This window comes from Scomber scombrus, chromosome 23 (genome assembly GCF_963691925.1).
Source record: "Scomber scombrus chromosome 23, fScoSco1.1, whole genome shotgun sequence".
Classification (NCBI taxonomy): domain Eukaryota; kingdom Metazoa; phylum Chordata; class Actinopteri; order Scombriformes; family Scombridae; genus Scomber; species Scomber scombrus.
This window is the reverse complement of record NC_084992.1, coordinates 20,834,540-20,855,807: the sequence shown is the minus strand read 5'-3', so window position 1 is coordinate 20,855,807 and position 21,268 is coordinate 20,834,540. Positions and strand designations below refer to the sequence as shown.

The window sequence follows — 21,268 nt, the reverse complement described above, 5'->3', positions numbered from 1 at the left end:
TGACTTCAGGGTCATCTGGCCTGTATGAGCAGCACCGTGAGGAATGCCACCTTCCGCTGCCCATAAAAACACCCATAAACCCAACCTGCCTCTCCGGCCTTGTTGATTCCAGACCCTTATTAAGTGAGTTTTAATCAAGATAAAATCTGGAGGGGCTTTTTTGGGTTTGGATTAGCCCTCTGTTTGTTTTGACAGGCATGTCCGAAGCAATTGTCTCCGACAGCAGTCTTTGTGTGTGGCCCTTTGCTGACTGCCTCTTGTGATGAACTTAAGGCTCTTTATGCTGATTAAAGCGTTGGCTGTCATGCTGTGAGTGAAGATAAGTTTAAAAGCAGATAACTGTTGTTCAGTGAATGCTCAAACACAACTTTAAAGCTGGCAAAAGGAAAGAGTTACATTCACAAACCTAACCCTAACCCTAACTCTAACCCTAACCCGAAGTCCAATAACCATTAATTAAAGCTGTACTCTTCTTTTTTTTGACATTTAACAGCAGATTTTTACTGTGTTTAATGTGGAATATGTTACTCAAAGTGACACACCCATAAAGAATCACCTGACTCTGCAGTTCCCCTCAGCTTTAGGGAGCATTTAAGCCTCTGTTAGCTCTGCTCAATCCTGTTTCCACCTGTTCTTAGCAAATTAAGCAATGATAAGGACACAGTACACCACCTCCATAGCACCAAACAGCAAAGTTAGCAACTAGCCGATGAATATTGTGGAGAATTTAGCAGCATAAAAAGCCAGATACTTTTCTGGTGGAGACCAAAACAGAGCTCAAAGTAGAGTGATTGCTTGACTTATTTTGCAATGTGGTTGGAAAAAGTCTGCTAGATGTATAGACAGGCTAACACTCTATATAAATGCTATAATGTCTCAAACAACTCTAGTAGATTTTTAGCAAAAAAGAAAAAAAGTCAGTCTCACATATGCTAACTGCTAGATAGCCTAGCTGTAAATAGTGAGTGAATATTAAACTGACTTTCTCGAAGTGGACATAAATGTAACTCTAAATGAATGCTAAGTAATGTTGGATGTGTAAATATCTAATTATTTGCTCAAATATTCTCTATAACAACTTTAGAAGGTGATAATATGTCAATATGTTTGTTTTATGACCCAGAGTGGTCATAAACATTCAGGTTACAGCGCTAACTATTGAACTACTGTGCTGCCCTCTAATAAACACATGTTCACACCTGGAAATGGACAATGTTGGGACTTATGTTAAAGGAACGTTGACATAATTATTTCTCTAGTTGCTAACTGGCTAAATCTGCTAACTGTTGCTTAGCTTGCTTGCATAGGAGGTAACAGGCATGCGATTGGCTGAAAGGTAAGAGGGCTGGGGGTACATTTGTGTGTCAATTATAAAATGAAAACTTTTCATAAAGGATATTTTGATCACATTTTCATCATCACTCAAACAATGTCCTAAATAATATTCATTACACTCACAATGTATATTTTACAGAGTTTTTTAATGTTTTTCCCCTTTAAATATTAATGTGTTTAATATTGAACACTTAAGGCTTCCATATTCTTATAACAAAATAATGAAATATGACAAAAAAGGTCACTCAAAAGATGTTGTGTTTGATTTATACTTTCTATACACTTACTGGCCCTAAACTGGACTTTTTCATGAGGATGATGCAGTAGGACAGTAAAAAGCTGTGCAGTCCAGAGTTGTGTTACCCTGCAACATACCACAGAAAATCCATGATTCATTGATTATGAGATCATAATATAATTGATATTATATATCAAATATAGTCTCAATATATTCACCTCTGAGCAACACACACACACACACACACACAAACACACACACACACACACACACACACACACACACACACATTCCCTGCAGTGCTATAGTTACAGGAACATTATGGTGATTATCCTTCAGGGAAATACACTTTAACAACCTCTGCCATTCTGCGGCTCTCCTTGAACTGGTGGAACTGAAAGGTGAGCCGGGACATTATTCTTTCTCTCCGCACTGTTCCCTCCCTCAGTCTCATGTTCCTGACTGAAAAAGTGCAGTGGTTAAAAAAAAAAAAAAGAAAGAAAAAGAAAAGAAAAGAAAAGAAAAGCAAAACACAGCATTGGGTAGCCTCAGTCTGACTCACCCTCTTCCTCCTCCTCTTCTGGTGGCAGATGGGATATTGAACTCAGACTGCTGTTGCTTGCCCCTAGGGATGGATTGGGGAGGGGGGGGATCAGCAGCTTATGGTAACGGAGCGTAATTAGGGAGGCTAGCCTCTCTCGTGCTCTCTCTCTTTTTTTTTCATTGTTTGTGTCTTTCTCTCTTGTATCTGGCTTAAACTCCATAAGAGAGACATTTAAGGAGCGCAAGAGTGAACTTCACTGTGTATATCATCACAATTGCAAGCAACCAATAGTAAGGAAGGCCTTTATATTTAAGCAGCAAAAGGACAAGACAATAACTTTACTTTCTATTGCTTTTGAAATGATTATTTGATCATATTCCAAATATTTCTTTATATATTTTTGTGTGTGGTTACACTGTTGGTGTGTTTCATCCTCCTGGATCTACACTAACAGCCAAAAGTTTGGATGCAACCACTAATTTCTTCTATATTCTTACTGTCTGTATGGATTCATGTGATTAAAAAAGGTCATATTTTTAAAGTGAAAATTAATAAACTGAGTGCTGCTTGTGACTCTGCAGGCAGAGGAGGAGGAGGAGGTGGAGGAGGTAGAGGAGGGACTGGATAAGAAAAAGAGAAGGAAAATGCTGCCTTCATGTGTACTTCTGTAAATCTCAATTGAAACGTTGTGGATTTATGTACTTGAGTTGAATATAGCCTGTAACAAAGTGGGCTGACTGCGTGTTTTCATGAGAAGAATGAATAAGAGGAAATGAAAATTGCACAGAATATAAATTATAGTGTTTTTCTAGGGTACTATTTTAATTTAACTGTTATAATAATAGCCTAAATCACATATTAAAAGGCTAAAATATTGGCAATAATTATATTTTATACCTATTAATTGTAATCTACATATTTTGGTGTAGTAATAAAACATAAAAAACATAAAATGACTAAGACAAAACGCATCTCTGACAGGCAAAGCGTTATTCCCGACGACCTGTAAACGCAGCGCAACGATCCAGGCAGGCAGTTCGCGGGACAGAGAGAGAGTGTGATAGAGAGACATTAGGAGAAGCAGAGGGGAGGAGGAAAGTGGTGAAAGGAAGGAGGAGGAGGAGGAGGAGAAAAGATCCGGAGGAGGAAAAAAAAAAGAAGATTTGAAAGGCAAAGAGAGACGTTTGAGTGGCCGGCTCTGTAGAAAAGGAATAAGCGGAGGTTGAAACAGGAGTCACAGACGGCACAAAGTCTGCGTGTGTGGGGATTTTAGTTGCTGCTGCCGGGGAGCCGCTGGGCACACTGTGCGCTTCGTTGGGCGGATTAGATGAGTGAGACTTCACGATGAGGAGCGACCCTGTATTATTCACTTCCAGCAGGGGTGAGTGCCTCAACCCGGGGACTGTTTCTCTGACCCACAAAAATCACCGCACAGCTCCTCATATTCCTCCTTGCAGATTAAAGTGACTTTATTGCGCTTTATTTCTACATAGCATTTCTATAATATCTATATGAAACACAAGGAGGTTTATACTTTCATGAACTGCTTTCATTTAGAGTTTGCACTAACTGTTATGGTTTTATTTGTTGTTTCAATAGCATTCAGCAGTATATATTATAGCTTGATTACTGCACTTAAAGTTATGTTTTTTTAATGTTTTAAAATCTCAAGTAATAGTCTTTAGTCAAAAGGAATTTTGTGCAAGAAGTTGTGATTTGAAACTTTTACTATAACATTTCCCAGCTTTATTATTTATTTGACAGTCTTGCTCTGATTTGCAATATTGTATGTCAGCAGCGCAAACGCGCGGGCACGCACGTAGGCACACGCACGCGCTGAGATCTCTCCAAGTAGGTTGTTTAAATCAGTGCTTCTCCAACTTTTTCATTTCTTTTTCCTAAACTGACACAAAGTAGATCACGGACCCCTCATCTGATAAGACTTTTGCAACTCATGACCAAATTAGTCACACATTCTGTCACTGTTTTACTTATGGATGCAACTATGATGACAATAAGTTAATTGTACGTTTTGTTGGAGCCTCTAGAACCTCCTCAAGGACCCCTGGGGGTCTTGGAGAACCACTGATTTAGAGCTGGTCCATGCTTTGTTCACAATAGGTTCATAGAATAGCACACTGTCATTTTATTGATCAGAAATGTGAAGATTCCGTGTTTCAGAGCAATGTTTAAAAAAAATGGTAAACCAGTTTCTCTTAGAGTGGGAGGGTGAGAAGGAAGGAGACACAGAGCAGAGACTGGATAGACAGTTGGCTGCTGACAGTGTCATTAGGGTTGTGGTCAGTTGTCAAATGTCTATGTAGTATGAACTTCATGCCAAACTCCATTCAATCATCTGGTAATTTAATGTGGCTTTACTTGCATGTCCCCATAAATGTGACGGAAGATATTTTGCGACTTCTGTTTTCAGGAGTTCAGACCTTGACCTTTTTTCAGATGTAGTTCACGCTGCTCATTACTGCGACCTACCGCAGTGGAATTTGGTGGAATAATCACAGGATTAACAGGAGAGCTACATAAACTTGACTGGAATGAGTAGACCTCCATGCTTAATGAATTATATACACATGTATTATTCTTTTCTCTCTAAATTGTTGTTGAAGTTGTATCCTGGCATACTTACTGAAGTCCTAATGTGCAGCAACTGACTTTAAAAGAGCGTGTAGAGGGTGTTAACATGAACTTTTTTTTTAGCTGTTATTTCAGTTCTTTATTTTCTTGCAATGTGACCTTAAAAAAAACTAGCCTGGTTTTTATTACCTCATTGTTGCTAGACAACAGATCCAGATACATCAACAACACATATTATGTTGCAGGCTTCACTGAAACAGAAAATAAGGGGTGAGGATTGCTCTTAAATATTACTGTCAATACTACTAAGAAAGACTTCCACTAGCTAAATGAACTGCAGTCTTTACAGTACAGTTTTGTTTGGCCTGCAGGGTATAAACATGAGGTTTGGTCCATGTCCCCATATGGCCTAGAATGGAATTTACACAAATTCTGACATTGCACTTACACTATTAGCTCTGTTTAGACTTACATTTTAATGACATTAGGTGGATTGGTTAACTGTTAAATAGTGTCAAACCTATGTATATTACACATGGTACAGTTTTAAATGTCCATAATAAGATCATAGGTCATTCATCTATCAAATAAAGCTCTATTAAGAGAAGTAATTTGAAGTATCACTTTTCAACCACTTTGCTTATTTTCTATCAGATTTCCCAGCTCAAGTAAAGCTGCCACAGTGCCCAGTCAGATATTACACAGTCCAGGTCAACATTGGGGTAACACCACACTGCAGCCAGAGGTTTCCCAACATGATCTTGGAATGACAACACAAAATGCTCCGTATCTCTAGTTTCTCCTGCTTGTAGCGGTGAATGGAGTCCTACAATAACAGGACCTCTACTGGCAGCTGCACAGTATCAGGTAGCCCATCGGGCGCTTCTCCGCCCGGCATTTGGCGAGGTTCTGACAGACATCCATTGTGTAGTAGCGGTTGTAATCACAACTCGGTGGTGCACGAGAGTGTAGCAGATCATGTTTTAGCTTGGGATTTGGACAGGGGTTTAGCAAATGTGAGTTTAAGACAAGCCAATATGATGGTATGTAGTGGATGGTAAACACAGCTAGTTTACCCAGTTAATGCTGGGTGCTGGATGCTAAGTTATAAGAAGCAGGACAGTGCTTTTTAGGGGAAAAGCCATTATTTAATGCTTGACTCAGTTTTTATTAGTATATTGTTGATAGCTTGCCTTGTAGTGATCGAGGCTTGAAGTTATAGTTTTAGGAGGTCTTGTACTCACTGCCTATTACTACTCAGTGTTTTAGAGTTTGAAGCAGCAATCACAGCATATCATTTTATCATGTCCATGCTCAACAATAGCCACTGAATGCTCATGAATTCAAAAAACAGAAGCATTTATCAGACACATATTAACCAAAGCTGACAGTAATATTGAATATAATTGTTCTGATCCAAGTCATTTCAGATGAAAGCCTTCATGTAGACAAAGTATCACATTTAACAATAAATATGTAATCAAAGTGTACCCTATCCATCATACTTTATCATTGATGTATATGATAACGTTTTACTGCATGTGGGCCTTGGAGTACTGTTAAGATTCCAAATTTACATGTCAAAAAGTTATAAGAAAGGTCCACTCAAATTTACCCCATACCCCCATATTATATCTGCGATTCCATTGAGGTAATTGAGATCCAACATGAAATGTGTACTGGCCTAATAGACCCTAGTCTGCTTTTCTTTCCCTGTTGACTTGTGCTGAGGGTTGATTTTTGGGGGAAACACAGCAAGTTATTTTGGCAGAGTCAAGGGTCCCTTTCAGCAAGTCCTTGTTCAAGAACTCACCCACTTATGGGGTGCAGTGTTTTGGGGGTAAAAATGCACAAGTGTTAAAGTGTTTATTGCCACTTATTATTGCAGCTTTCCTCACGGAAACCCTGAGTCAACGAGCAATTAATTGGGGTGTGTGAGATGTGGGCAGAATGGGTGCATGGTGTCACTGTTCTGGCCCACTTGGCCCATTTGGTTCTGCTTTAGAGTTGGGGGTCGCTTTCCATATCCGCCTCGTTCACAAGGACAGTTCGCCCAATGATGATTGAAGTTTAAAAGCTTTCATGTGTCAGATGCAGGAGCCCCTCCTTTTTTGGTGGCGGGGGGAAGATGTATCCCAGAAGTAGAGAGGAAAGATGAGGAGAAATGAGTTTGTAATCTCTCCCTCCTTCCCTCCAAAGCCGGTCTGTCAGTAAGCTGGCATGCGGGAACAGAGACTTTAATTTCGGGCTGACTAATCATAGCCATCCCGGCCTTCCCCTGTGTCAGTATCCATCTGGAAAAACACGAGAAGGATGGGGATCTTAGGCCAAACTCGAGAATTCAGAAGATCCCAATGCATGCCAAGTAGCACGGTTTCATATGGCTTAAACACTCCTGGCAACCAGCCTACTGATTTAACATCATCAACCAAGCATTTATCTTTGGACTCCTGCCTCAAAATCGAAAACTAACAGTTGAAACAGTCCTATTTATTCTTGGCATTGATGGTTAACCTGGTAATTTAGGTCCATTAAGAGGGGATCATTTATGATGAGCCTCACCAGGCATCTTTAATAGGCTTATTGTCGTAATAGGATGAGCCTGTTAGCTTGTTAGCTTGTCTGTCTGTCTTGGACAAAGCTTTTAGGATTACAAGACCAAAGCTACATTGGTGGCATGCCATGATGGAGGGGGGTGTAGTGTAGCCAATGCAGTGGGGATGATATGGAGTGTGTGGGGGGTTGACAGAGTTTAAGGGAGGTCCTCCTGTCAAGACAACAACAACAACAGTGGAAGGGCTAAGGAATTTGTTCGGCCAAATGGACACTGTCGTGAGCACATAATGGTTGCGTGTGTATTCTATGTGTTTACATGAGTGGTGTTTGGATCTGCCTGTCTAGCCCATTATCATTTAGCCACATATGCTTATACTCACACAGATGCCAATATGGGTGTGTCTAGTTCTGGGGGTGTACACTGGTCTGGTACTGTAGGCGGTATATAATGGGGTTGTTTGATGAAAATGCTTGGAGCTGTCAGTCACAGTTAGACCTCTTTGAGCATCTAAACCTAAGATGGTACTGGCATAAAACCAGATGACAGAGAGTTCAATCACTTATAATCTGTCAGAGGGAAGATTGTCACATCCCTGCTGCTCTTGGGCTTTCCCATATGTGTATACCCTTTCATAGATTTGGGTTATATCCATTGCTTTGTAAGTAGTGTTGGTCATTGCTATCACTCATAATAATGGCACTGTTGGCAATAAAGCAACTTTTCTAGATTCAGCAACTTTTTAGACCCCCTTTTGTTATGTTTTGGCCAAATATGAGCTTTCTTTTGAAGAGAGCTGCTTTGGCATTATGTATTGACTATCCTGACACATTTTCATAGGCATGTCACGATACACTGTAGCATTTATGCAAATAGGTCCATGACATCATCTAGAAACCTTTATTGACTTTTCGAGTAAGGTTTACTTTCCACTGACAAAAGTTATCATGCATGATACACTTTGTTCCCATCTTATAAACTCAGTTTGATGGTTTCACAATGAAATCATCCCATGTTTGTATAAAAATGGCAACGAAGACGGCTAAATCGGGTGCCAAGTTTGGACTTCTAAGTAAACTTTATTGATGCAGCAGTTTTCGAAAGAGAGTACTTCATGGCTTCAACAAACCATTGTCAATTTGAAAAGAAATACATCCAAGAGCCTGAGGGGATTTCTTCTAAGTTGTTTGTTTGACCAATAGTACAAAACCAACCTACAACAACAATTTAGAAAGACAATTTAGTCCAATTTCCAACAACATTAACACCAAAAAAGCGGCAAGTCAGAATGTTTTTCTGTTGATTGTCTAATCAGTAATTGATGAAAAGTGATTTATGAATGGAAGAAAAGAAAGTAAGGAAAAAGAAAGTATAGTCTCAGTGTGGCTGAACAGATTCATAGTAGGGACGCACTGATCTGACTATATATCTCCCATCTCGGATATCTCACATCAGGGTACCTGCAGAAACCAATTACCGATCCAATAATAGGGGGGTTCCTTTTTCAATAAATTGAAAATCTGAATACCACACTACATGGAACTCATTGGGATCATTTTGATGTAAGGTAACATGAGGTCAGGGATTGGTGCTAAAAAAGTGAATTGATGACTGGCTGTGAGTTATACCTGATAGCAGAAATGACACTAAAGAACAAACTGTATTCGGCGTGGATCAAATCTACTCTGTAAGGTCAGAATCAGCCTGGAATCTATTTAGCATAACAGATCAGTGCTTCCACAGTTTATGATACTTCCTGCTTATATCTTGGTTGGGTTTGTGTGTCATCTGTGGATAAATGAATGATCCTATGACAGCACTTTGTTTAACCTCACTTATCAAAAGGTTCTGTTCAATGACACTCGTTTCTCACACCCAGTGAGCCACTATTGCCACTTTTAATCAAGGAAACCACATGTCCTCTGTTCCCACCAGAGGATAGAATCTCAAAGCTGGAGCCTCCATACATTTCCCTTTACATCCCTTTACCCCATCTCTCGTTCTACTTGGCCTGTGGTTTAAAGCTGAGCACTCTCTAATTATCTTTTTAAAAGAGATACCATAGGGAGCATCATCACTCCCACAAAACACCATCTTCTGTAAACCTCCATCAGCACTGCCCTGTCCCTCCATTTCTAATCTCCCCACCCACCCCCCACCCCACCCCCCCTTCCTTCAGATCAGGGTTTTGCAGATGTGTATTTGTGGTTGGGGAAACATCTGCTCCTACGGTAAACCACCTGTACTGTTCGATAGCAATCATCTCCGCTCTGTGATGTTCGCTTGGCATGTTCAGTGGAACGAAGAAAACACGCAAACCTCATAATTACAGACCTGAGAAACGGAGAGAGAGCGAGACAGCTTGTCTTTCATCATAAACTAATGCAGCGTCGCCCGTCCTCTGATCTGTTCATAACTCTCCCTCTCTTTTGGTGTTCATCCAAGTTGAGGGTTTGCAAACCTTCTATGAAACATTTATGACTCGTAATATTGCATGACTTTCACAGCTTTTCACGAGCACTTTAGACCAAAATGCACCAGTACCATATAATTTATAGACATGGTGTATATGAGATTTTTTTTCAAATGAAGAAACCTTTTAAATGATGCAAAAAACAAACGAGGTGAGGTGCAGTTTCCATTATGAATAACCTGTTAGCCATGAAGGATATTTTCATCAAGCTTTCCAATGAATTTTAAGTTAACCATTTAAATGTCATTAAGAATAAAACATTAATAAGTTGGTTCTATCAACTAAAAATAATGTTTTATAATAATCTTAATCCATTTATCAACAAAGACCCTTTTCCGTTTCAAGTTACTTCAGCAGATTTTTAGTTAATTGATAAAGTATTATCCAACAATTGCTATTTTTGCTAAAGAAGAGTTAAACCAAAAAATTAGAACAGTATTGATTTGATTTCATGATCAAGCATGCGAGGCTCAAGCATGAGAGGCTGCTTGATTAAGTACTAGAGTCGATATTTGAGTACAGACTTGTTTTCTCAGGCAAAATAGTTAGGAAGTAAAACCTCTTTTGGGTGTCTGGTGTGAAAATCAGATGTACCATAATTTGAAAATACTTCTATATGTTATATTTGCCAATGTTGGAAACCTGAAGATGTTTTTGCAAATAAATCTGTGTTTGTTTGTGTATGTGTGTATGTATGTATGTGAAATTGCTTATCTGTTGCCCAAATTAATTCTTTCCAATGATGCCCTGCTGTATTTCTGTGGCTCATTCAGGGCAGTAACCATGATGATGCCAGACCATAAACCAACCCCAATTAACAGCAACCACTGTCTTACTGTAACACTCAGCCCACAAGTTAAGTTTCCCTAAACCACAGAGAGTGCACCCCGAAGATGATTTGGCGGTTGGCTCATTAAGTGGTTTGGCCTTCTCATGCATTTGTTGGCTACGTCAGCAAGCCTAGAGGAGGGAATGTCACTGGCAGCCTTGAAGCTCATCAGGTTATGGCGCCTATAGACTTAAATTTCAGTAGTTTTATAAGTTTATTGTAAGCCACACTGTGTGACATGGATCTAATAAACTTGGGTACAACAACAAGTTTGATGTATGTAGACTGTACAATGATCACACCCACTGAATCGTAGGCTACAATGCAAGTCAATATAAAAGAAAGCGTCATCAGCGTGCATCATAATGTGTTAAAGTGGGAAAGAATGAAGTTAAGCAAGAATCGTAGCTCAATGCTACATCCACAAGGCTCCTATTGCCACAACTCAACAAGATTTTCTTCTTTGTTGGAATCCCAAACATTTCATTTTACCTTCATCAATGGAGGTAGTGTCACGTCGAGCAATGCGTCAATTCAAACGGCATACCTACCGGTTTGCAGTCGTCGGTCGTATCGGCAGTCACATTGTGATCTGAAATGTGTGACACTATTCATGGTCGCAAGACTTTGACAACGGCCATCTGTGAACCTCTCACAGTGCGATGTAGGACCACCGTTTTGGAACCACGACCGACGACATTGCAGCGCCATCTTTAGTCTAGGACAGCCCAAAATCAGACGTCATCAGTGTATACCCGACTTTAGAAATGGAAAAAATTCTGCACATCCTATGTTGCCATTTTAAACACCTAGAATACATAGCTAAAAACAGCAGATGTTACCCAAAAAGAAAGCTTTCAATTTGATCTGCCATGACGTGTAGCGGAGTCGACATGCCATCTGCTGATCCTTCTTTAGATGTGGATTCAAAGAAGTTTTGTAGCTCAACTGTAACAAATTGGGCCCTCTAATTAGAATCCAAAAATAGCCATCTGAACAGGTCATAGAGATCTCCAGGAGCCAGAGAGGATTTTTATGTGTTTGGCGTCCCTGCCAGATTAACTTGATATTGTAGTCTGACACTTTGCTTGTTGGGTGGTCACATTAATATAACATTTTAACTGTGTACGTGTAAGAGTTTTATACTGCTGCAGGCCGCATTGGCAAAATGCATTGTGACTGTAAACTGTTGCATGCCCAACTGCCCTTTGTTAATGCCAAATGGTGGGGAAAAAAGATCAACTGTTAATCACAACACCAAACCATCTGGGAAGTAACATCTTTTAGATTTGATACCATAGATCACGAGTGAAGGCAACTTTGTAAAATTCAACTGCTGCTACCTATGTGACCATGACAGCAAATCTGACGTCAGCTGATGTCAACAAAGCCAGTTCTGCAAAGTAGTTTAGTGTTAAATTACATGAAAATAAACAGAAACTGCATTAATAAAAGGGTGTTTTTTCCCTCTTACCCACTGACCCTTGTTAATTTTTTTTGGCATCATGAGCTCGTAGTCCCGGCCACGACTCAGAGACCTTTATGATGTTTGCAAACCCCTTATTTATCCAAGTAAACTGACTAAGAACCCATGATGATTTACAAGAGTGGCATGGCTTTATGATGATGATGGTTTGTAATTAGAATGAGTGGGACACATTTTCTCAAGGGAAAAACCACTGTCTTAACACAGTGAGAGAAACTGGATTTACTTGTGTGTGTGTGTGTGTGTGTGTGTGTGTGTGTGTGTGTGTGTATGTGTGTGTGTGTGTGTGTGTGTGTGTGTGTGTGTGTGTGTGTGTGTGACTGCAGAAGTGCTGATATTTGATGCTCAAGTTATGACGTAAAGTCTTAAGTGTGTGCGGAGGCAGATCCTGACCCGAAAGCTTGTCAAATTCTTAGACTAAACACATCCCTGAAGTGTTAAAGACAATGTTGGTAACAAGAAACAGACACCTGAAAAACACACACACACACACACACACACACACACACACACACACACACACACACACACACACACACACACACACACACACACACACACAAACAGTGTAAGATAGTGTCTGTCAGTGTGCTGTCAATCACAACAGCTGTATTCTGGGAAGAGGGCAGAAAGGCCTCCTCCCTCTAACCTTGCTAAGCATTTTTGTGCCGACAACAACAAGTTCGCTACGGAGCCGCAGGGTCTCAAGTTCTCTGCGAGACCCAAACATGACCCCGTTGCCTTGCACACACATGCACACACACGCACACACACACCTCACCCAGGAAAACCCCCTTTTGTTCTGAGCTCCAGGAAGTGTGAATACCTCACAGTGAAAACATCCCTCTGACTTGTCTAGGTGTTTTTAGTGGGTTTGTGTTTCTATGTGTGTGTGTGTGTGTGTGTGTGTGTGTGTGTGTGTGTGTGTGTGTGTGTGTGTGTGTGTGTGTGTGTGTGTGTGTGTGTGTGTGTGTGTGTGTGTTTGTGTGGGTGGATGGAGAGATTAATAGCTTTTTTTTTGGCAAAGCGCTCCTATCATTTGTTATGCAAGCGAGCATTGACACAGCAAATCTGTTTAGCGGTTAATTATCCTGCTATGAATCCATTTAAATGTAAATATAATGAAATGAATGTGTGACGTGTGTTTGCGCATACCAGAAAACAAACTGACATGGATTTGTTACATCCAAAGTATGCAGTACATGCACAAAATGCATGCAAGGAATAGCAGATTTATGTAGAGAAATGAAGTGAGGTGGAAAGATGGGTTGAGAGACAACGAGAAAGAGCAAGTTGAGTGTTAAGAATTGTCAATGAGAGAGGGAAAGAATGGAGAAAATGGAAGTGAAGGAGTGGAGAGGAATGACAGATGGAGAAAGAAAAGAAAGAAAGAAAGAAAAGAAAGGAGTGTGTTTTTGAAGAAAGGGCGTGGGCGGTTTGTTTTGCACGACAAGGTATTTTTCTGCCCTCGGGCCTTGTTTGAGGGTGGTCCATCTCGCTCTGTGCCACTTCATTTTCCCCCTCGCCGTCTTTTGTGGACTGAAGAGCTCACTTTAGATTTTAATGACACACACACACACACAGGGTTAGTTTTTTGACCACCCCAGTGGAGGTAAAGTATTGTGCATGTTGCAGAAAGCTCTATGAAACTGTAAATGGAGCAGCAAAGACTGCTCGGGATAATATAAAAACAGGCAAGGCATGGTGAGAGCGAAAACCGGGGTGTTCAGCTTAACAGTAGGGATGCTGCTGCTCCTCCGCTTTAAGGAATCATTCTCCTTTAAATACAGACTGACAGCTTGGCTGACATGATTGATGACGCTTCCATCTGACCATGAAGGGAAATTTAAAGACTCATCCAAACCCTGAGAGTTCTCTCAGTGCTGCTGCTATTACAGGCAATCCTGTCTGAAAAATGCGGATTACATAATGACCCCTTAAAGGATAAGTCTGGTTTATAACAACTTGGTTGTTTTTTTTTGTTTTTTTTTCTTACAATCATTCCTAAAGCTATTAGTAGTAACTAGAGTTGTGGGAGAAGTAAGGTGTGCCTTTGTTTGGCAAGCGTTCAATTTTTGCCGCAATTAGCTTAAAACACACATCGTCATGAATTAGCCGTTTCTCAGTTTGCAGAGAATGTTTTAATGACTATATAAAATTATACCATGAAAATGATGAAGATTAAAAAAAAAAAATCTAAATCACCCACTTCTACTTTTTAAGTCAGACGTGGCAAGAAACACAGGTTAAACCCAGGTTAGCCAAACTTCTGTGGAGACGAGAGAACAAAGGGTAATGCTAAATTTATGCTATTGTTACATATATTTATTGCCCTAACTTTAGAAAACCGACCTCCTGGATCAGTTTTTTCTGTGTAAGGAAACATTATTAGCAACATTTCAAGTGTGCTCACTTTCAGTTTGACCTCCATATAAAGTGGTTTAGATCGTCGGGATTAACTGTCGGTTTGTTTACGACCCGTTTTGACTGTCTGAGTGCTTGTACTGTAGGGATGCCATCATGTTGAAACAGGAAAGGGTCTCCTGAAAACTTTCGCTGCAAAGTTAGAAGCGCATTGTTGTCTAAAATGTGACTGAATGAAAATAACATTACTTTCAGCCCCAAACCAAAAGTACACAAACATTTATGACGTGCACACAAACACTTTAATTGAGATCCAAAGCAAACCTTGTACATGTACTGATTTTGTCCCTGATTCAAGAAAAGGGTTTTTTTCAATCATACATACTCCAAAATGTGTATGTTTTGACATTTTGTTGATTTATTGTGATCATGTTTCAGCTTTTTCTGTCTCTACATCTTTCACTCTCTCCATCACGTCTCAAATTCTGCTCTGTTTAGCTCTTTCTCTCTCTCTCTCCTGGTTGGTTTACCTTCCCTCCTTCTGTCTTTTTTTTTTTTATTGCTGCTCTCTCCCCTCTCTCTCTCTTCTGTAGAATAATCAGATTATGTGAGGAATGTGTGAAAGCGGCTGTGTATTCAGCCCCTGAGCTGCTGTCCAATAGTCCGACCCTCTCCTGCAGCTATGAAAATGAATTACGCTTGCATTGAAACCTATATATAAATAGCTCTTGGAGAATTCATCGTGTTTTCCTTCCGTCGCTTGCCAGCTCACGACTGCCTCACCTGTTGCTGGTTAGATACCTGTGTGATAGGCCGAGTGAGTTACGATCACATTTGGGAATTCGGACGTGTTTTGAAGGAGATGAAGAGGTGTGTTGCGTCATCGCAGATACTTGGCGTAAAGTTGTGAGAACATCTAGTCCCTGCCCGAAAAAATAGACCTGTTGGTACATTCTAATCCCAAACCTGATCATGTGGAGCAGGTGGAGGGATGGTTGGTTTTGGAGTGCCTGGACGTTTAGCACTTGGGTCAAACTGGTACACCTCCTGTGCTTTTAGGCCTAATGTTGCCTGGGCTTGCTTGGCAGTGTCTGCAATGAATAAACCATCAACTATGTCTCATAATTGATAAAGTGAGAATCTTTACGACTAAGAAGTAAGATTTCTCCGACAATGCTGATTGGCCGGATAGCATCACATTATTCGACACGCATCATTTTATGCCCGTAGTACACACTGAACGCACCATGCAGTCAAGGTATCGTAGCCAAGACTTGCTGATGCGGGGAGCAAATATGACACTGCTGGTATGTGTATGTTTTCACTGCTAAATAAATGCACAAAAACACACACAGAGTGGTATTACCCTGTGCTGGTAAGCTGTGTCAGGGCTGCAACTAACAATTACTTTCATTATCAATCAAAATACTGATTGTTTTCTCAATTTATTGATTAATTATTTGGTCTAAATGGCAAAAAAAGACTATTACATTTTTACAGCCAATGACCAGCAGTCCAATACCACAAGACTGTTGATTTACTATCACAAGACAAATAGAAGCAGAAAATCCTCAACTTTGAGAAGCTGGAACTTTGGAAGCCATTTTTAAGTGCTCAAATCGAGGCTCAAAATAGTTGTAGGTTAATTACCTTTTGATCCAGTGATTAATCAATGAATGTAGTAATCATTACGCTCTTTTGCCATATCAGACACAAGTTTTACATGACAGAAGTTGGCCATTTTTCAGTCCATGTTTTGTTGAGAACTTGGTTTGAATAAATGAATCACAACAGATCTCCCCACTAATGAAAACATGGCAGAATCATTGAGATTGTCCAGAAGTATAAATCAAAAGTTTGTTTAAGGGCTATGACTGAAAAAAAACTGTGGCATCGTTTCAATTACAACAAAAGATTGGCCCTCTGTCAGAGCAAGCATACCATGCAGGCATGTTGTTAAGCTCTGAACCAGCTTCTTTCCCTGACCTTTAACCTTCTCCCTCCCGCTGACCCCCTCAGCTCCAACAGTAAAACATTTGGAACTGTCACATCGGTATGACCTGAAAAGAACCTGGCACTGGACTCACCGTTTTCTGGGCAAATAAATGAAAAACAAACATATTATCATTAACCCCACTTCCCCCCTTCAATCCACAGCTGCTTTCCAGCACGATGTCATCGCCTCCGATACAATCACGTGTTTACAAAAAGCTTGAGTTGCACCAAACACAGGCCAGGAACCTCAGTTTGACAGAGGGGGGCTTGTTATCTGAGTGCCTGTGCAGAGCGTGGCAGCTGCGAGTCACGCTTCTAAACCTTAACACGATACCATCCATATCACAACAAGCTCTCATAGATGAGGATGTGAATACTGAACACACACATGAACCTCAGCTCCTCACTATATGTTATATTTGGTTTCCCTCCTATCATTATCAAAGAAATACCCTGAAATCTAGTGATATGATTTTATGGCTATATTTCCCATCCTTGAGGTGGAGGTGGTGTATTTTCCACCTACGGCAATAACTCTTCTCTGAGACGTCCGTCAGGTGGGTTGCCAGGTCTGTCCTTACAGAGCTGGGCTATCACTGACTGACAGAAAGCTCTGTTTTCCATCTTCTCTACCTGGCTACCCAGTTATCTCTTATGTAACTGTGTTTTGCTTTTATTCAGCGTCTGCTTAATGATGGATTACAGTGCAAAAAAGACACTGCCTCAGCTAAAACGTGCAGTATAGTTTATTACGACTTTGGTCTAATTGTTGTAGCTTTGCATCATCTTTACTATTGATATAATAACACCGTACTTATTTAGTTTACTGCTGCGATCTGAATTGTCCGATTTGCTTAAGTGAAGTCTACACACCCTGTCCAAGGAGAGCAGCTCACATGTCATGATTGTCCTGTGGTCACAGACAACTTCCAGATTGGACAGGGACAGAACATAATCCTGTCATTGAGCACTTCACACTACAGGACTCTTCAAGCCGACAGACTCCATATTTTTTTAAGATTATAAAACGAGTCGGGGTAGTCTACACTTGGCTTTAGGACTGAAACACAAAGTTTAGGACTCTGATTTAACTTGACACTTGTAAGCCATGACTTTGACTTCATTACCATGACTTGTGACCTACTTGTAATTTATGAAATGATGACTTAAATGCTCTTACGCTTCTGGTTTTAACTTCAAATGAAGCAGTTTGATGAAGTGTTGGCCGGTTGGTCAGTTGATTGGTTGGTTAGTTGGTGGGTTGGTCGGTCAATTGGTGGGTTGGTTGGTAGGTTGGTTGGTTGGTTGGTTGGTCAGTTGATTGGTTGGTTGGTTGGTTGGTCAGTTGATTGGTTGGTTGGTTGGTTGGTGGGTTGGTCGGTCAATTGGTGGGTTGGTTGGTTGGTCAGTTGATTGGTTGGTTGGTTGGTGGGTTGGTCGGTCAATTGGTGGGTCGGTTGGGAGGTCGGTTGGTTGGTTGGTCAGTCGGTTGGCTATTTACAAGCCATTTGATCGTGTTATGAGTTGCTCTTGCTCTAATGTGCATGTCACTACATCTGTAAATCCCTAATTGTTGTCTTTTCTGCAGCGATGGAGGAGCTGGTGTGTGAGCTTCGTCTGTTCCTGGACCTGCTGGACAGGGAATACCTGAGTGCCGGGGTCCGAGAGAAGAAGATGCACCTCTCCAACATCCTCCACAGAGTCCTCTCAGATAAAGGTGAGACAGTAATGTCACATGTAGAGAGGGTGAAGTAGTTTGGATCAAGTCTTACTGTTATTATAGATCAAACTGTAATGACTTGTCATCAATTCTGACCTTTTGAGGTTTGGCTAATTTTAATAGTACTGGGTTTTAAAAGTAATGATGACTTTTTATCATTGGTAACCCAAACCCTAACCCTAACCCTTTTCCAGCCCACTGTCAGTATATTTTAGTTTTTTAATGATAATTTAAAGATCTCCTCTTAAGATGTTTTATGATGTATATAAAATAATCTACTTTGAATAGTAGTTTGTGTCTGATGTCGTTTATTTTAACAAAAAAAGATCAGTTATCTTGTTAAAATATTTCATTTGAGTTTTATTGCTCAACATTAAAAAGTCTAAACTCCGTGTGCACTTGAGGTTTCAAGTTACGACTTCACACGCTGTAACTTGGAACGTGAGCGGCTTCCAAATTATTTGTGATGTCACAAATCATGCCCATAAACCGAAGCTTTAAATTTCGATTTTTTTCAATGAACACAGAGAAATGTTATGCTTGCAGCAGATGAATGTAAAAACATCATTCTACACAGAGAAGCTCTTTACAGAAGGTTTGGTAAGACAGAGCCATTGACTGTTATTGAAGTAAAAGTTTTGAAAAGTCGAATTGATGATGGAAACCTTAAAGTAATAATGTAAAAGCACACAACCATAGAGAATAACCAGATTACAAGGAACATTGCAGTATCTACAGGGACAGATTGCACCCTTTAAAAGGCCTATAAGCAGAATGTGACTGCATTTATTTTTGCTATTTTATAGTTTTAAAAAAAAGTTTTTTTTGATACATGCATGCACACACATACACAGGCATGCACACACACACACACCCATTCGCACTCTCATACACATACACGCACAGGCAGACACATAAGCACACACACGCAGACATACACACACACACAAAGACAGACACATACATTCACACACACACACACAGACAGACAGACAGACAGACATACACATACGTGCACACACACACACACACACACAGACAGATAGATATACAAACACACATACACACACACAGATAGATAGATAGATAGATAGATAGATAGATAGATAGATAGATAGATAGATAGATAGAGGAGGGAAATGAAGGATAAAGTTAGGTCAGAGGATGGGTGGGGGGGGGGGGGGTTTGAAGGGGAGTATATATGGGGGATCTATGGTTGGATGTAGGAAATTCATCAGCAGCAGCCATCATGTCATCATCATTGCTGTTATGGCGACACCTCTAGAAGCTTCTCCTCTTCTTCTTCTCCTTTTTTAAAACAAGTTTCTGCAAATCTATGCATTTAATGATGAGGTCCCGTATTTGTTCTGTGGACTCCTCATCTTTCCGCGTCCACAGGACCTGTTCATTCTCGAACTCACGAGCCTTATCCTGCCAAGATCTAAAAACAGTGGCAGCCCGGCCGATGATTTCCTCTTTTCTATTTAACTCTTGGGTGAAGTACTCCACCGTTGACCTCATGTGTTGCCGGTGCAAAGTCCCTTCACACAGAGGACGCTCTTTTTGTTGTTTTTTGGAGTGAAGCTTTTGTTTATAGCTCACTTCTTTCTTTAGGAGCTCTTGTTCATAAAACGTCTTTTCTTCTGAGAGCTTCTTTTCGTAGCTCTCCGTCAAGGTCTGCTCCATCTGGGAGAGCTTCTCTTTAAAATCCTGTTCCGTCTTGATTAGCTCCACTCTTAAAATTGTCTCTCTTTTCTCCAAAGCCTCAACTTTAGTGACCCACATGCTTCGTTCAACTTCCGCTCTCTGTCCCTCCGACTTGTTTGTGAGCTCTCTAACACGAAGTTCAGACTTTTCAAGCCTGTCCTTCAGCTCGTGGATTACACTGTCTTTTTCTTCAACAGTTTGACACATCTTCTTCTGCTGGCCACTCATCTTCTTGATGATACACTCAGCATCGGAATTCTTTTTTTCCAGCTTTTGCTGGTTTTCCCGGAGGCAGTCCATCTCCTTCATTAACCTCTGGATCATACGGGACTGATCCTCCATCTCCCTCCTGAAGTCCTGATGAAAAAACAAGGAGAATGATTAGTCAGGTTGGCACTACTTAGTGTCTCATTTGTCCACATTTCACAGATAAACATTTCTGAGATCCACCACCCCAATACAATAGATTGAACTGAATTTCATTTCTGGTTCTCTCAATATTGAAATTTCCCCTTTTCAACATTTGAAAGCACTATTTCATATCAAAAACAAAAACCCTGTCACTTAGGATGTTGGCTTTACATTTGCTGATTAGTGTTTTTAAAAAGCACCGTGCAATCTGCACATATCACTATTTTTTTCTACATTTAAAGAATTCATTTTTGCAGCCTATTTTTTACAGTCATATTGCTCTGAGCCTGTATTTGATCTCAATGTCTTACCTTTTTGCTTTTCAGATCTCTATGTGCCATTTCTATGGTGGTGTTGTTAAAATTCTTCTCAGGGTAACAAACTGAATGTTTTTAAGTAGTTGATTGTTTTTTTCCACTGACGACGGTACCTCCTCAGCTCGAGTGTTGAGTCCAAATGTGTTGTTCTGATGGACACTTACCAATGTTCTTTCAATGTAAAATACCCTGTGAGATCAGAGGCATTCTAAAAATGGATTTCATGTTATAATGACATCACACAATGAATGACATCACACGATATTGCGTGATGTCATCCTCCTTTAATACTGTTATCATTGAAGAATATCATATTACAGCTATGTTTATACAAAATGAAACCAGTTTTTCTAATCACAAACAATTCTGCTCAATGTTCATTTGTATCAATTATTCCGACACATTGTAGTGTAAATGAGTTCATGTAATCTGTACAACAAGCTGCTATCTATTGCACATGCTACTTTGTCCCTGCATGATGATCCTACATATATGTTAAATACCCCCCCCCCCCCCCTTCTTTAAGTAAACGGAGCTGTCAGCTAAGGCTGTGGACATATGGGTCAGTAACAAATAAGGGTTGGCAAGATGAACAATTCTTTAAAAAATAGTTTTAAAAGCATAAAAATTTAAAATTTTTTGGTTTTATCTCATTTAAAATGACATTTGCACAATTTTTTACCAAAAACTAAGACTGAATGTT

General features: G+C 40.2%; 1 protein-coding gene across 1 annotated transcript in view; it reads left to right on the top strand.

Annotated features, from left to right (window-relative positions):
• Positions 1-3,400: 3,400 nt before the first annotated feature.
• Positions 3,401-21,268, top strand: part of afap1 (actin filament associated protein 1) — a 65,683-nt gene continuing 47,815 nt past the window's right edge. Inside the window, exons 1-2 of the mRNA XM_062444331.1 lie at positions 3,401-3,498; positions 17,999-18,127. Coding sequence (XP_062300315.1) covers positions 3,462-3,498; positions 17,999-18,127 — 166 coding nt within the window. The 5' untranslated portion in view covers positions 3,401-3,461. The remainder of the gene's footprint in view (positions 3,499-17,998; positions 18,128-21,268) is intronic.